Raw genomic sequence first — 17,372 nt, forward strand, 5'->3', positions numbered from 1 at the left:
ATCTTGAGGCCTCCTTGGCTTCCATGGTGGGGGCCGGGAGTTCCCTGGGACCCTTACTCTCTGCCTTGTCTGTCTCTGAGAATCCTGCCATTTCTATTTGCAGTTTTGGGTCCTCTTCCTGCTCCCATATTGCAGACCATAGCATTTTCCCTTGTTCCATGTGGAAAGACATCTGTTAGGTGGCTCAGTTCCCCTGGTCTCCTCTCTCCCCCTTACCATGCGCTCCCTGGCCATCAGTGGTGACTCGAATTCCTGTCTACAGCTCAGATCTCTCTGCTGAGCAGCTGCCTCCAGGATGTCTCTTGGGGTGCTTCCGGGCTCCACAGACTCCTGCATTCTCATCCCCTCAAATCTGCTCTGCCTCTGTGGCGCCTGTCTTGTGGAAGAGCACTAGTCCAGGCCAGAAAACCGGACTCATCTTCGACTCTGTTTCTTTCCTGACCCCCCGCAGGGAAGTCAGCTGTCCAGTGTCTCCCTCCGCTGCCTTCCCCACAGCCCTAGACCTCACACCTTCCCTTCCCTGATGGACCATTTCAGTCTTCACTTTGGTTCCGCTGCATCCCCCTGCAGCCCTTTGCACCCTCCAGTTCCCACAGTGGAGGGCGGCTCCCCCAATCTTGGAGCCTCTGCCCCTGCAGCTCTTTCTGCCTGGGATGCCTGCCCCCCACCCCCATCGCCTGGCTTTTGGTTTTTAATCTTAGCTAACTGGAGAGTCAGCTCAGCTTCTGCCTCCTCTAGGAAATGCCCCCAGCAGGTTTGGGTATCTCTACCCTGGGCTCCCGCAGCATCCTGCGCGGTCCTGTATTGCAGCACTGAGCATGCTGTGTCAGAGTCTACTGCATATCTGGCCCCTGCCCCAGCTGACTGCCAGAGCCTGGAGGGTTGGCATTGGGGGCCATGTTTATCTCACTGTTCCTGGCATCCAGCTCAGAGTCAGGCCTGTGCTTAGTGCTGATCCAGGGCCTCAGGGGGAGTGTTTATTCACCACCCTGTTGAGTACCAATATCGTGTCAGTTTCCTGTTGCTGCTGTAACAAACACAGTGCCTGAAACAACACAGTTATTCTCTTAGGGTTCTGGAAGTCAGAAATCTGACCAGACTCAAATCTCACTGGGCTAACATCAAGGTGTGGGCAGGGCTGTGTTCTGGGAGTCTGTTTCCTTGCCTTTTCCGGCTTCCAGAGGCCGCCCACTTTCCTTGGCTTGTGGACCCTTTCTCTGTCTTTAAAGCTGGAAATATTGGGCTGTGTCCTTCTCACACTGCCACCACCCTGACTGTCTCTTCTACCTCCTCCTTCCACTTTTAAGGACATTGGTGTTTACATTGCACCCAATCAGATAGTCCAGGATAATCTACTCTTTTAAGATCAGATGAATTAGAAACCTTAATTGCATCTGCAGCGTTAATTCCTCTTTGCTGCATAAGGTAAGAACATATTCACAGATTCCAGGCATTAGGATGTGGACATCTTTGTGGGAGTAGGGGGCGTTGTTCTACCTACCACAATGTGGAGGACCCTGGAGAAGACAGAGCCCTGTCGGGGGAGGGACCATACCCCATGGAGCTCCAGGAGTGGGGAGAAACCAAGGGCAAAAGAATGGTTGAGATCTGAGAGCGGGAGGGTTTGATGTAGGGAAGCACCGTTCTGGGAGAGCCAGAAAGAGCTTGCCTTTGATACTGGTCAGGCCTGCACACGACAGAGACCCAACCCAGATGGCTTTAAGTACAAGGGGATTTTATTGACTCATGGAACTAGAAAAGCCAGAAGGGAGGGAACTCTTCCAGGTATGGGTTGGTGGATGTTCAGATGATGCCCCCACAATGCCATTTCTCTTCATGGCACATGTTTCCTCCTCATCCGGGATTGGCTTCATCCCCAGCCCACGTGAGATGACAGTGAGGGAGGTGGCACTCGTGCCTCCCAGTGCCCAGCTTTGAGTGCACCAGGGAGGAGGAACTGCGGTCTCAGCACATTTCCCGGACCCACCTTGCCCAGCTGGGTGCTGAGTCTGGCTCCCAACCAATCACAGGGCCAGAGGAGGACTTGCCAAAGATTGGATTGGATTTCACGCAAATCATGGCGTAGAGAATAGAGAAGTGGGTTCCCAGAGGAAATTCTGGGCGCTGTTTTACCAGATGGGTGATACCCCCTACTCTGTCCTAGGGAGGCAGGAGAGGGAACACTGGGCTGAGAGGCGACCTGGGTTCCATTTCTGGTTTAGCTGCTGGTTTGCTGCGTGACCTTGAGCAAGTTACTTACGAACTTCTCTGGGCATCGCTGTAAAGCAAGGGGGTGAGGTTGGATGCTCTGTAAGGGCCCTTCCAGCTTCAAAAACCTTACCACTCGGAGGCTTTTCCCATCTGTTTAGCCCATCTGTTTTCTTGTGCCTGTAGACACCAGTAGTAAAAATCCTTAGAAAACCCGGTGGGTTTTCTGTAGGGAAGGTTGTGGAGAGTAGAGCTAAGTTTGGGATTGGCAGCAGGGCTAGACAGGCACTAGGGAGCTTTGTTCTCTGCATGCGGTGCTGCTGGGAGGCAAGACCTGGGTTCATGGGAGAATTTGGGGCCCAAGCAAATGGTCAGAGACTATCACAACCTCAGGCTGGGTCTGCCACTAGGGTTAAGCCTCACTCTGTGCTTGGCGTCAAGACTGAGTGTGTGGCCGGGGTTGGGGGTACTGTGTGAGTTGGGGTCACTGCGTGGCTGAGGTGAGACTCAGTCTAGGCCTGGGGTGAGGGATCAGAATCTGTTCAGCAGTAGGCAGGGCAGATGCCATAAGTTGGTATATGGGGGACTCAGGTGTCATTCAAAAGCCACTTTGGCCACACATGACTTCTTAAGTGCTTATTATTATTATTTTGAGATGGAGTCTTGCTCTGTCACCAAGGCTGGAGTGCAGTGGGTCAATCTCAGCTCACTTGAAGCAATTCTCCTGTCTTAGCCTCCCAAGTAGCTGGGATTACAGGTGTGCACCACCACGCCTGGCTAATTTTTGTATTTTTAGTAGAGAGTGGGTTTCACCATGTTGGCCAGGCTGGTCTTGGACTCCTCAGGTGATCTGCTGGCCTCGGCCTCCCAAAGTGCTGGGATTACAGGTGTGAGCCACTGTGCCTGGCCGGCATTTATTACTGTTTAATAGCTTATAGATTTTACTTATTCTCTTGTTTCTTGGCCACTGCCTTTGACTAGAATGTTGAGTCTATGCAGGCAATGACTTTGTTCTTGGTGGCATTTCCAGCCCTTAGAACAGTGCTCAGCCATTGTAGGTACTCAATAAATAATTGTTGAGTGACTAAATGAGTCATGCTGAGTACAAGCATCCAGGGGTGGCAGTGCTATATGCCTTAGACTAGCGGTTCCCTGACTTTGCTCCCCATCAGAACCATCTAGAGAGCTCTTAATTAAAAACCCCAATGCCTGGGTGGCTGAGGCAGGAGGATCATTTGAGGCTAGGAGTTCAAGACCAGCCTGGGCAACACAACAAGGCCTCATCTCTTAAAACAATAATTAGCTGGGTTTGATGGTGTATGCCTGGAGTCCCAGCTGCTAGGGAGACTGAGGCAAGAGGATTGCTTGAGCTCAAGAGATCAAGGCTGCACTGAGCTATGATTGCACCATGGGGCATTCCAGTCTCGGTGACAGAGCGAGACCCTGTCTCAAACAAATAAACAAACAAACTGAAAAGCACCTCCGTGCCCAGGATGCACCCCATACCGATTGAATCAGATTGTTAGGAGGCCAGGGCCAGGCTTCAGTATTTTTTGGAGCTGCCCCAGGCTAGTCTGCTGTGCTGCAAAGTTTTAGAGCCACTGCATCAGACCACGTAAAGTGCAGGAGGGGACATGCTACTGCAGAGGACACACATGGCAGCCCCACAGGTGCAGGAGAGAGGAGGGAGACCAGAGCTGTGCTGCAGCGAGGCTGGGGTTCTGGGCATTAGGATGGAGACTTTGTGTCCTAGATCTCTATCACATTCTCCGGACACCCGCCACGGAGGTGATTACTCTGCTATCACAGAATGGATTTTGGCCACAAGTCAAGAAGAGCTCTTGCTTCCCAGCTAAACGATGGCAAATCAATTTGAGGTCTTGGCTGGAGCAGCTGATTAGGGCTGGCAGCTGGGGAGGCTCTGGCAGGCAGAGCCAAGGCAAGGCTCAGCTAGGCCTTGGAGAAGGTGGCTGGCAGGAGCTGGGGGCCAGCGTTGGGGTCCAAGAGCCCAGCCTTCTCTTGAAGGGCGGGGGAAGCCTAGGTGGGTGACTGTCTGGGTTTGGGGTGCAAGTTCTGTTTATTTAGAATAGTAATAGTCACAGTTTTAGTCATCATTTTTTGAGAACTTTCCTTGTGCTGGGTCCTTTAACACATTTTTGCCATGACTGGGCAGTGGAAGTCGTATCTCTCTTTACGGAGGCCCTGAGAGGTGAGACAATGTGATCAAGGTCAAATGAAGCCTGACTGGGAACCACGTTCCGAGTGTTTTCTCATGATAGGCCGCTTGCTATGTGTTGGTTTGCACGTCCGGACTACAGGCTCTGGTGACCATGTCAGATGTGGGTCTGAAAGGCAGTACTTAGCCTGGGTTTGGCCCTGAGGAGGCCCTTGGGAGGAAGGCACTTGCTGATGGCAGAAAGGAATGAGGAGATGTTTTCTCAATGGATGGATGAATGAAGGAGTGTTTGTTAACTAGGGGCTGAAGAAAGAGCTGCAGGTGTGCTGAGGTCTGCATTGTGAGGCAGACAACCTGCAAGGCGGGGGGGCAGGTGGGGGCACTCCCCGGGAAGCCTCCCCACCAGTATTCGTGCCCTGTGTAGCATCCTCTCACATGGAATCACAGCTAGTTGGTGTGGCTAATAGAATACTGCAGAAGGCTTGGTATGTGTCTGAGGCTAGGTCATGAAAGACATTGCAGCTTCCACCTTGCTCTCTTGGATTACTCACTCTGGGGGAGGCTAGCTGCCATATTGTGAGGATGCTAAAGAAGTTCCTCTTTAAAGAAGCTCTGGAAAAGAGGCCTTCTGCCAATAGCCAGCACCAGCTGCCAGTCCTGTGACAGAGCCACCTTGGAGGTGGATCCTCCAGCCCAGTCAAGCCTTCAGATGAGACTGCAGCACTGGCTGACATCTTGATTGCAGCTTCATGACAGACGCCAATCCAGAACTACTTAGGCCACTCCAGAATTCCTGACCCACAGAAATGGACAGAAAATAAATGTTTATTGCTTGAAGCCACTAAGTTTTAGGGTGATTTATTTATTTATTTTTATAGAAATAGGGTCTCACTCTGTTGCCCAGGTTGGAGTGCAGTGACATGATCATAGCTCACTGCAGCTCAGCCTCCTGAAGCAATGCTCCCACCTCAGCCTCCTGAGTAACTAGAACTACAGGTGTGCACCGCCACACTCAACTAATATTTTGGGGTAATTTATTATGCAGTAACAGGTAGCTACTGCACATTGCTAAGTCTCTTTCGAGCTAAAAATTCAAGAGTGCCTCCTGAAGGAGTCAGTTCTTCCCTCTGTCCCCTCACTCACTTTAGCCCTTGCCTCTCACCTGTCTTGTGTTACATGAAAAGACAAAAGACAGATTTGTTTTTTAAATCCAGGCTTCCCAGTTTACTATTTGGATGACTGGAGGGTTTTTATCATAACAAATTATTCTCCTTATCCTTTTCATTTATTCTCCCTCCTTTCCTTTCCTCCTATAGTTACTTTTCTTCATCAGTCTTGCTATAGTAATAGTAGCATTTAGTAGCAATGGCTGTCTTTTTGTTTTGTTTTGTTTTGTTTTTGAGACGGAGTTTTGCTTTTGTTGCCCAGCCTGGAGTGCAGTGGTGCGATCTCAGCTCACTGCAACCTCCACCTTCTGGGTTCAAGTGATTCTCCTGCCTCAGCCTCCCAAGTAGCTGGGATTACAGGCATGTGCCACCATTCCCAGATAATTTTGTATTTTTAGTAGAGACAGGGTTTCGCCATGTTGTGCAGGCTAGTCTCGAACTCCTGACCTCAGGTGATCCACCTACCTCGGCCTCTGAAAGTGCTAAGATTACAGGTGTGAGCCACCATGCCCAGTCACTGTCATTTTTTAGGTACCTGCTATGTGCTTGGCACTGTGCTAGGAGATCTGTGGGCATTATTTAATTCCCTCAATGACCCTGGTGGTCATTAGTATATATAGTAATTTTTATTATGTATTATTATGTATGTATTATAATACATAATAATTTTTTAAAAATAGATAAAACCCAGGTTCAGGGCTGTTGAGGCACTTGCCCAGGGTCAGATGGAAGGAATCAGGATTGAAAGCCAGGTTTGTCTAAGTGCAAAGCCTGTGCCCATTCTCATTTCATGCTTTTACCTATGAGCCTCAGCTTTCTCATATGTAAAGTGGGGAGAATACTGACTTCACAGATTGCTGTCGGGATGAGGAGAGCAGGAGGCTTTAAAGCACTCAGCCCCTGTGTGTGGCATACAGCAGATGGTTGTTAGGTAAGGGCTCCCTTGCCCTCCCTTTTTCTCCCCCGTCTTACGTACTTTGACATGGGCTGTCTTGACCCTCATGCAGACAGGGCCATGCCAAGCGCCTCTCACAATGAGAGCAGCCTGGAGTTGATGTGGCCAAGAGCTGAAGACCCCTGGTCCTGCCCCAGGATAGAGTGGATGCCCTGGGTCTGGAGCCCACGGAGACGGTGACACCAGCTCTGACCCACCCACTGAGTCTGTGCAATGTGCTGGCTCTGTGCTCCCATGGGGAAGTGCCCTGCCTGAGCTCACCCAGAGGGGAAGGGCTGGAGCCTGCATTCATACCCAGGCCAGTGCCTGTGGAGAGGCTGGGTGTGTAGTGTCGTCTCCAGCTGGAGAATCCCAGCTGAGAAAACATTGTCCTCAGGGGGTATCGCATCATCTCTCAGATCAGGCAAGAAGCCCCAATTAATTACAAGTGCTAAGTGAGTGGTCTGGAAGCAGGATTTTGCAGTCAATTAAAGAGATGCTGGAGGAGGCTTCATTAACCCCCTGCTTCCTGGCAGCTTTTGGTTTAGGGGAAAGAGGGGAGCTGTCTGCCTAGAACGAGCTTCCCAACACTGAGGGAATGGAAGCAGGAGCGTGCCCTCTGCCTAAGGTGGCACAGGAGGTTTTCCTGAATTGCATGGGAGGATGAATTTGACTTGAAATCCCCTTCCCATCCCAGGTTTCTTGATTTCCTATGCTTTGATCCTGTAGTGAAGTCAGTAGTCAAGACATGGCTACATTTTGGGGTTCACCTTCCTCACAGCCCCAGCTGATCTTCCTCAATTTGCACATCTGATCAGATCATACCTCTGCTCTGTACCCTTCAGTGACTTCCCATTGCCTGCAGGTAGAGTGCAAGCTCCACCTCCTGGCACCCGAGTTGAAGTCCCTGGCCTCTCAGCCTTTCACAGAGACCTCAATGAATTCACACAGATACCCTCTGTTTCTCCCTCCCCCACTCCCACTGCTCAGGTTAAACTACTTTTGTCTGCTCCGTGCCTTTGTTCATGCCAGTGCCTCTCCTGGATGTGCCCTCCTTCTCCACCAGGCTGATTCCTCCTCATTGAAGACTCATCTCAGATGTAAACCCCTCCAGGGAGCCTGCACCATGATCCCAGGTTCACCAGTGGCACTGCTCATGTTGTGGTGGGCAGCTGTTCTGTTTCTCCATTATCTCCTCCTTCAGCACGTAGGTTCCTGGAGGGAGGGCTGTATGATTGGTATTCTTGGTGTCTAGCACATGGTAGGAGCCCAGTGAATACTCATTTTACCGGAGATGATTAAGACTCTCAGGAGAAGACATTCAGGACTGAAAATGAGAGGATGCTGGCATTTACTGACCTTGTGATCCACTGAGCAGAGAGGAGAGGGAAGCCAAGGGTGAGTATCCAAGTGTCCCAGGCTGGGTTGTTTCTGGAGGTGGGCCCCAGGTCTTAGGAGGACAATGCCTGGGGTGCTGGGCAGAGCACACAGATAGACTCCCAGGGAAGCCACAAGCCCTTTTGTTCTCTTTCTCTCCAGTCTCCACCCTTGGAAGGCCTCAGAGCCCAGCCTGGGAGCTCTGGGAATGACCTTAGTCTTGCAGAGGCTCCAGGAGAGCCTGCCACTGGCTGCTGCTCCAGCTCTGAGACATTTCCTCTGCTACCTGGGACACTGTGGCTGAAGAGGTTTGGAGCTCTGGCTTCTCCAAGGCCCTGCTCTACTCTAGTGCTTTGTAGGAAAGGGGAAATTTGCCTCAGTCTCTACAGTGGGCAGCCTCTAAGATGCCCCCAGTAATCCCCTGTCCTGGTATTCACACCCTGTGTAGTCCCCTGCCTGTGAGTGTGGGTGAGTCCTGTGACTTATCTCTAGTCAATAGAAGATGGCAAGGGTGACAGGGGGGTCACCTCCATGGTTAGCTTATATAACAACATGGCTTACATCTTGCTAGCAGACTCTCTCTGTTGCCTTTGTGGCTTGCATGCTTTGGTGAAGCAAGCTGCCCTATTGTGAGCAGCCCCTGTGGAGAGGCCCACATGGCAAGGGCCAGGGGATGGCCTCCAGCCAACAGTCAGCCAAGAACTGAAGCCCCCAATCCAACAGGAACAGAAGCCTGCCAATAATCACGTGAGCTTGGAAGTGAGTTGTGACCAGCTGAGCCTTCTGATGAGACCCCAGCCCTGGCCTGCACCTTGACTGCAGCCCTGTGAGAGGTCCTGAAGCAGAGGACCCTGGTAAGCTGTGCCAGGACTCCTGACCCACAGAAATGGAGAAAATACACATGTGTTGTTTTAAGCTGCTAAGTTTGTAATAATTTGTTATGTAGCCATCCATCACTAGCACAGCCTCCCATTGCACACTGAGCTCCCTCTGACTCAGAGTCCAGGGACGCTGCTACCCGTAGTGCACTAAGCCAGGGGTATGGGCAGATCTGGGAGAACAGGCAGGAGGGTGATGTCAGGACATAGAAGGTGGGGGATCAGGGTCTGCACCCCTCCCCACATTGCCTAGTAAGTACAAAGAGCCAAAAGAAGAGTGACTGTGGATCTCATGTAGAAGGTGCAGAGATCGATATCTTGGGCCCTGAATCAGCACTGGGGTCCCTGGCAACACACCGTGGGCCAGACCCTATGCTGGGAGCCAGGGAGGGATCAGAGCACAGGCCAGACCTGCCTTTATAAAGCTCTCAAGTTAGTGAGGGAGACAGGTGCAGCGACATCTCTTTCAACAGAATTTGCAAAGCTCCATTCACTGAATGCTTGCCATGTGGTGCTCATAGCATGTGCAGGACCCCATTTACTCTTCACAACAAGTGTAGAGATTGGAGCAATGCTTATCATCCCATTTCACTTATAAGCAAACACTCAGAGGGGTTAAGTGGCTTGTTCAAGATCACTCTGCTGGGTGACAGAGCCGTAAACACATCCAGCGCTGTCTGAACACTCAGACATGATGCTCTGTGGCTGCGAGTGCAATGAGAGCCTCTGCTCTGGTCAGGGGGACGAGCTGGGTCAGGGTGGGCTTCAGAGAGGAAGTGATGTTTGAGCTGGAGCTTGAGGGAGCTCCAAGCTCCCGGGAGCACCAGGGAGGGTAAGGGCACCATCTATCTCAGGCCCTGGGGGCAGAATATGCAAACGCCAAGAAGACGGTATGGATGGGGGACTGGGGCACTTGGAGCACAGAGGTGGGTGTGGGTTCTGATCAGCAGGTTGAGGCCACATCACACAGGGCCATTTGGACAATTTGGATGTTATCCTATAGGCAGATGCCTTCCTATTGGCCTTTGGAGGGCTCTGGGCAGGGAGTGACATAGTGAAGTCTGCATTTTGGATGCGCCTTGCAGGCAGGGGCAGGGTGGCGGGAGAGGGTGCATGGAAGGAGAGGGGTGGGGGCTGGGAGACCATTGTGTGGCTACGGGAAGGGCCCAGCCAAACTGAGAGGAGTGGGACCTAACTTAAGGCAGGGTATTAGGGTGAGGGTAAGGGCGGAGGGGGTTCCGGAATGGCCCTGACTCCTCACCAAGGCATGGGAAGTGGCTGTGTCCAGGAGGAATGTCCTTTCTTTGGGACCCCAGCCTCCTGCACGTGGCCTGCGGGGAGCAGGTCTCCCTCAGTGTTCGGGGAATGAATGAGGACAGGCCGCTGCCCACTGTGTGACTTGGCAGCATTCTCAGGAAGCAGCACCCTGAGGGTCCTGGGGGAAAGGGTGGTCAGGGATGTTGTGTGTAGGGGGTCCACAGGGACCACTCAGCCCCTGGGGCTGAAGAATTGATTCTGGAAGGCAGGGAGGCAGAGAGATCCTGGAACCCTGAGCCCAGTCCCAACTCTGGCCGCGGTTGATTTCTGGTGTCCTTTTCATGGGGTCCTGGCCAGAAGTCAGGGTAAAACTGAAGATTTTCTGGGGCCTCTTGAGCTTTGTGGGTTGCCTCCTCCCTGGTGAGTCGGTGCCCCTGTTTGTCCCTGGTGGTGCCGATGGACAGAAGAGGACAGAGAGACAGATAGCTGCTGTACAAGGTCTTTTTCTTTGTTGTCATGGTTGATTTTGTACATCTCAGCATTTGCATCATACAAAGGAGGGAGCAACAGCCATGGCTTTTGGTCAGGTTCAGGGGGGCTGAGGGGGTGCTCCTCCCCTCCCCCCAGGCACTGACACATTGAAAGGAAGCAGAGCAACAATGACACAGCACAAATGTGGGAAAGGGGTTCCCCCGCGCGAGCAGGATGGTCGATCTCACCTGGGTCTCACCAGGACTCCCCGCTCCCACCCAGGGCCAGCACGAGCACCTCCCATTCTCTCCCCAGTGAAGAGCGTGGGGTGACAGGAGTGGGACTGGAGCAGGGGACATTTGGTAGGAGGCATGTCCTCAGGCCTGGGAGCCCAGGCTGACCTCAGCCTCCCTGTGCGATCAGGGGCCTGTGGAACCCTGGAGGATGGAGCAGGTGGCCAGCGGGGATGGGCAACCCTGCCAGCTGGGTGCCGGGCTCTTGGAGCTGGGGCCCACCGCACTGCACTCTAGCCACAAGGCTGTGGGCTGGCTGCTTTGCCCACCAGCTGTCCCCTGACAGGGGGTCTGGGCTGCAATACTGCTGTCTCTTTTTCGTTCTCTCTCTCACACACACCTGGGATGGCGTCTCCACTTCCTGATTCCATCTGGAGGAGTACCCCGCACAGCCTTGCTGTTAAGGACACCTTTTGGGAGCTTCTGGATTTGGAGGGGAGGACATCCATGTTTCGAGATTCTGACCCATCCTGACCCGTCGCCGGTGCCCAGCCCAGGGCGATCTGCAGCTGCCTTTTTCCTTCTCTCTGGCAGCGCCTCCCAGGCACGGGAGCCTGGGCCCTTCCCCAAGAGCACACACGCTCACCTCACCTGGTGCACGCTCCCTTGCACCTCATTCTTTTTTCACCCATCTACAAATGATTGCTCCTTCCTATTTTCCTATCTGGGGGTTCTCTCCCTTGTGTGTGTGTTGAATTCTGGGGCCACTCCTCCCCGAAGTGTGTTGTATGCACACTGCCCCATTTATGTGTGCACACTCATTCCTCTCCCACCCAGTGGGTCATGCACACCTTACCTCCCAGGCGATCCTTTGAGGATCCCACCCCTGCTAGAGCAACTCTCACGTATTCTATGCACTACGGGTGCCACACAGACATGCTCTCTGGGCCACACATTAGTTGCTCTCCACAGCCAGGTCTGCGTCAGTAATGACAGTCATTGTGTTCCCCTGGGCCTAAGAGTGATCACTTGGTAGTGGTTGGAGCCAGGTGTGTGCCAGGCAGAAATTTTCCTCCATACCCATCCCCAGGAAGACCTCAAGTCCTGCTGTCCCAGAGCAGATAGAGGGGTCTGGGACATGGACCCAGACTAAACCAGCCATCCTGGAGGGCAGGCATCAGGGTGGGGCTGAAAGCCCTGATCCCTCTCTGGGAATACAGAGGGACTGCACTGTGGAGACCACCAGGGCAGCCCTCTGAGGGTCTGGGGTCCCTCCAGCCCACCTGGAATATCTGGTTTGACTGGGTTCTCCTGCTCATCTGAAGTGCCCTGCGCCTTGGTCTCTGCTACCTATCTGGTCCTCTCTGTCCTGGCATCACCATCGAGGTTTGAAGGTCCCTGTCAACTGGCGGAGGGGCACCTCTGAACACTTGTGTCCAAGCGGGGCTCACACACAGGGGCTGGGGTGGCCTGGGGCCCCTGGACTGGGCCCTGCTTGTCTCTGGCCCAGGACCCCAGGATTCTTGAGAATGACCATCCTGCCCAGGATAACAGACACAAAGAGACAAGCAGACAACAGGGGTGCAAGGTGGCTCCCCATCACAGACACAGGCACAGACACAGACACAGGCCCTCGGGGGGCTGGACACAGGGGCACAAGGAGGGGGCGGGGATGCAGGGAGGAAGGTAAGTCCAGGGAGCTGGAGCTGCCGAGGCCCTGCTCCCCAAGCAAGGGACAGACCAGGGGACTTTTCTGGTTCCCTAAACATATGGATTGTTTTGTCTCGTGTTTAAAGTATTGCAGTCTAACTGATATGGCTTTACCTATTGGAAACGGACAGAGAAGACACATGTCTGTCTCTGAAATAAAAGCAGAATCCACTAAAATGGAAAACCTGCAGAATGCAAACTGGGGCCAATGGGAACAGGGGCTTCAGGGGCAGGCAAGTCGCCCCCTCCCTGGCCCCTGCTTTTGGGATAGGCCCTGGCGGGGGCCCAGCATGGCTTCCTGGGGCACTGCCTGGGTCTGTCGCAGTGGGATTCTGAGGACCTCAGGCAGGAGCCCCCCAAGGGTGGGAGCACTCTAGGCCAAGGACAAGGTCTCCTATTGGAAGTGGCCAACTGTGACCAATGGTCTCAGGGCTGGGAGGGGACATCTTACCCACGTTCTTTCTCCCCAAGCACACATCCATGCACGTAACTGTCTTTTCAGACCCCCAAACATGCACACACAAGCCTTCAAATATCTCTCAATTCTCTCAAACACACGCTTCTACAACACCTAACACAAACCCATCACTCCCAATACACACGCTATTTTGAAAACACATTCTTACACAAGCTAACATATACAGCCTCTAAACACGAGATGGATAGCACAGACACATGACACAATTTCAACCCAAATACGCCACCTCAATCAATCACACATACACAAGGCTAACACACAATCTGTAACACATAGATATAACAACTACAACACACACAATCTCAAGACACACACACGCTCTAGCCCTACACATATGCATATGATCTCTGAACACGCGATCTCTGATGCAGTCTCTGCCACACGCTATCATGCTTGCATGGATACAGTTTCCTCCCTCATTTGACCCCTCTTCCCTCACCATCCCCACACAACTGACTGAGCAGAAAGCTGTGATAATTTGCGTGGGGGACAAATGCCAGTCCCAGACATCGCAGAGGAGAGTTTGTCCTTGGCCAGTGAGATGAATGGATGGTGCCTTCTGTCAAGCGGGAATTGGCTTCTCACCAAAGGCTTGGGGCTTTGGCCAGGAAGGGTCCTCCTGAGGACCATGGGGCCCTGGAAGCGCATGGACAGGACAGGGTGGGGAGAGGGTTGGATAAGAATGGGGGCAGCTTGGCCACACCAATGGGGGTGTTCCCCACGGCACAGACCATCGCTGCCCGATGGCTCCAAGTGTTTTCTGGGGGCCTGGGCAGCCCCTTGGCTGAGCAAGCTGGGCCCAGCCTGGCAGTGGGGGCCCAGGACCTAAGTGGGGTGGGGGTGAGGAACAAGGGGCTTCCCTACCTGGGGCTCCTCCACAGATGAGCTAAAGTCCACAAAAGATCCATTTGGAGGGACCAGCTTGGCAGGGGCCATGTCTCTCCAGGTGGGGGCTGGAGAAGGGGGTGCCCCTGGGCTGGGTGTCACCAAGGAGATGGAAGAAGGAGAGCCCCAGCCTCCTGCCCAGATCCCAGCCTGGCCAGACCCGGGGTCTCTCGGCCTGGGCCTACCCAGGACAGGCTTCCCCTGACTCCCTTCCTCAGAGCCAGGCCACTCAGTGCCCCTGCCCTGACCGGGGGGCCCACTGAGGGTTGGAGGCTAAAGGTCAGCATGCTGGGCAGGGCTGGAATGTGTCATTACTTTGGCTGACTGGGGACAGTGGTCCTCCTGGCAGTGGGGAGCATGAAGGAACGTATAGGGGTCACCACACTAGCACGACCTTAGGCTTCCTGAGGGGGCTCCCAGTGCCTTTGGCCCTGGGTTCAGCGCCTCCCCAACCCCGCTGGGGAAAGACTGTCTTCCCTTTTTCAAGCTACTTGGGAGTGGGGTGCAGGTGGATACCCTGGAATGAAGGGAGGTGTGAGGGAGAGCTGAGGGGGAGAAGCCCCTGGCCGGGGAAGGGGGGCAGAGGCCAACTGAGGTTTTCCCCTTCAGAATTGAGACTTAACCTAATAAAAAGAAAAGAAAGAACCAAAAAGAAGTAGTAACAGGTGGAGTGGGCTGGGGCAGGAGGCCTGGTTACTTCTTGAACATGTCCTGCAGCGGCCCAGGCAGGTATTTGAGCACCGTGTCCAGGATGCTCTCCTCTTCCTCCTCCTCCTCGTCCCCGCAGCCCGCAGGGATGGCCTTCTTGGGCCGGGTCAGGCTCCCCTCGCAGGGCTGTTCGAGGGCCGCTTTCTCCTCTGCTTCCTTCTCCTCCTTCTTCTTCAGCCCATACTGGGGAGGGGGAGGGCAGAGACGCGCATGAAGCGGGGTGGGCAAGGAGACAGCAGGAGTCTCAAGATCATGCAGCACTGGCCGAGGTGGCCAGGAGTACTTCCCGAGCCTCAGTTCTCTCATCCGTAAAGTAGGCATAAGGGGTCTTTCCTGTAGGACGGTGCCTGGTCCTCAGTGAGAGAGACCATGCCTGGGGTTTCCTTTAAAATTAACGTCTGCCCATGAGAACTTCCTGCTGTGCTGAAATCCCCAAAGATCTGAACACGGGGCGTTTGCTCATATATTTTGAGCCAAATTTGGTGACGGATCTGACTTGAACCAATGGAAGACTACTTCTAGCCTTTATTTATTGCACAGCACTAACAGACACGCACTGGACTGTCTGGAGTAGGGTGGCAGCCCCAGATCCGCTGGGAGTGACACCTAACAGCACAAGGTGCTTAGGACGCTGTGGTATTTTTCGAACATTCTCCAATTCGGAACTGCACTCATTTTTGGTCCCAAGGATCTGCAGTACTAAATGGTGGACCGTAGGGTCCACCCTCTTGGAGTACCTACTAGGCACATTCTCTTAATCCCCAAAAGGGTCCCTTGAGGGAGGTGTCCTTGTGACACCCATTTTGCTGATGAGAAGAGTGAGGCTCAGGGAGAGCTAGGGCGAAGGTGAGAGCTGGGATCCAGGGGAGGCCTGGCAGGGGCTTTCGCTGAACCGGTTTTACCCGCTTGTGGCCCTCCCCAGGGCTGGCGGGCGGAGCTGACCTTATCTCGGATCTGCTGCCGGACCTTCTCCCGCTCCGCCTCCATGCGCGCGTGCTTGGCCTTGCGCTCCTCTTCCTGCTGCCGCAGGGCCTCCTGCCGCTCCTCCTCCTTCTTCTGCGCGTCTGGGTCCTTCTCCTCTTCTCCCCCCAGCATCTTCCCCATGTCCTTGGTGGCCCCTACGAGGAAGGGGTGGGAGGGAGAGGGCGGGGTCAGCCAGGGATCAGGGCTGGGGAGAGAGGGGCTGGGCGGGCCGAGCCCCCTCCCACAAGGGTCGGACCCGCTGAGGACGCGCGGTGGGGCGCTGGACCTCACCTCCAAGGGCCTGCTTCATGACGAAGTCCATGCCGCCGGCTCTGGTTAGCGTGCCTTAGCCCACGGCAGAATTTGCATGCAGCGCTCCTGGCTGGCCTGGCTCGGGAAGACGTGACAACCTGCAAAAGAGAATTGGGAGTCAGATGGGAGAGGCCTCTGCGCAGGCAGGGCGGTGGAGCTAGACAGACAGCAGCCTCACCCTGGTTCAGACACCAGGCACCCATCACTCAGGTCAAGACCCAATACCCTGCTAGAGGAAAAAGGAGAGGGAAGAGAGCGATTTACTGGGCAGACACGTAGGTGCTGCCAAACAGCTTTTTGAAAGCGGTTTGGTCCCTATTTTAAAGCCTTCATCTTGACCCTATTGTTCAGATTTGATTGAAGCCAGGAGCATTGGAAAGAGCTGTGAACTTGGAGTTAGGCAGATCTGGGTTCCAATGCTACCGTCATTTCCTTATTTGCCATGGAAACTTCAGCAAGGCCCTAACCTGCTCATGTCCCCAGTTTCCTCCTCTCTCAGAGAGAAATGGCAATGCCACCTTTCCCCGGGGTCCCGCGGAGATTGGAGGGGGCCCAGCCTGGGCCACTGGATCAGCCCATCAAAAGACCAGCCCGTGTTACTGCCCCAGCCAATCGGAGGCAGCTGAGCAAATGAGGGCAGCCAGCTTGGATAAACAGATCCCGACTTTGAAAATTAGACAAATGGAAAATAAGTTATTTTTATTGTAGTGTACATGTAATTTTTATGTTTTATAGCTTAATATCGATTTTTATTTTGAATTTCACATGGGAGTGTTGGAGACATAACCTTCTGGGGGCTTAGGGCTTTTAAACTACCTAGCACAGGCCTTGCAGGCACTTGGCAGACATTAGTACCCTACCCCTCTTCCTAAATCACCGACTTTCGGTTTTTATTATATTTTTTATTGTTCTGTTTTTGCCTCAGAAGTGTTCTCCAAATAAAATCTTAATGGGAATCTCAATATGCAAAATATGTAAAAGTGGAACTCTTCCAATGGTAGAGGTGGGGGAGGAAGAGCCTTCCCCCTTGGCCTCCTTACCATCTTCACCCCACATCCCTGAGAAGCTGAACCCTAGTGCTCTAACTTGAGAGTTTCTTTGTATTTTAACCATTCATTTCCACTGGTTCTTTAATAGACACAGATCTGTTTTCTAGTGTAGAGGGGACACCTGTGAGCTATCCAAAGTGTGAAGTAGCTTCATGGTAAGTGGAGGCCAGGCCTGCTCCCCAAGGCCTTTTGTCCCACATAGCCTTGCAAGGAAGAAAAAAGGTTCCTGGGAAAGGGCGGCAGATATTGCAACCTTGTTGGATTCAAGGCTGGATATTGCAACCTAGCTGAGTTCCGGGTCACTGGTTGTTCTTTGATAGATTTTCTTCATTTCTCTCAAGATGAGAAGTCATATCGGTAGACTGAGATTATTTCATGATATGGGGCCCAAGAGCTTATCTACGTGATCAGACCATTTCATCTGATAGGTTGTTCTGGGAAGAGAAAGTCATTATGTAGCAGAAAAAAAAAAAAAAAAAAGCAAAACAAAAAACCCAGGGGCTTTGGCATCAGACACACCTGGTTCAAAATCCAGGCAGCTATACTTACTGGCTGTGGGTCCCTGGG

The 17,372-nt window shown here is 53.2% G+C and overlaps 1 protein-coding gene across 1 annotated transcript in view; it reads right to left on the minus strand.

Annotated features, from left to right (window-relative positions):
* Positions 1-10,483: 10,483 nt before the first annotated feature.
* The window catches only part of CPLX2 (complexin 2), an 88,475-nt gene continuing 81,586 nt past the window's right edge, over positions 10,484-17,372 (minus strand). Inside the window, exons 3-6 of the mRNA XM_023185155.2 lie at positions 15,736-15,854; positions 15,424-15,599; positions 14,218-14,664; positions 10,484-14,186 (exon numbers count right to left, since the gene is read on the minus strand). Of these exons, the coding sequence (XP_023040923.1) occupies positions 14,467-14,664; positions 15,424-15,599; positions 15,736-15,766 (405 nt within the window). The 5' untranslated portion in view covers positions 15,767-15,854 and the 3' untranslated portion in view covers positions 10,484-14,186; positions 14,218-14,466. The remainder of the gene's footprint in view (positions 14,187-14,217; positions 14,665-15,423; positions 15,600-15,735; positions 15,855-17,372) is intronic.

The sequence above is a fragment of the Piliocolobus tephrosceles genome, chromosome 4 (assembly GCF_002776525.5).
Source record: "Piliocolobus tephrosceles isolate RC106 chromosome 4, ASM277652v3, whole genome shotgun sequence".
Lineage (NCBI taxonomy): Eukaryota > Metazoa > Chordata > Mammalia > Primates > Cercopithecidae > Piliocolobus > Piliocolobus tephrosceles.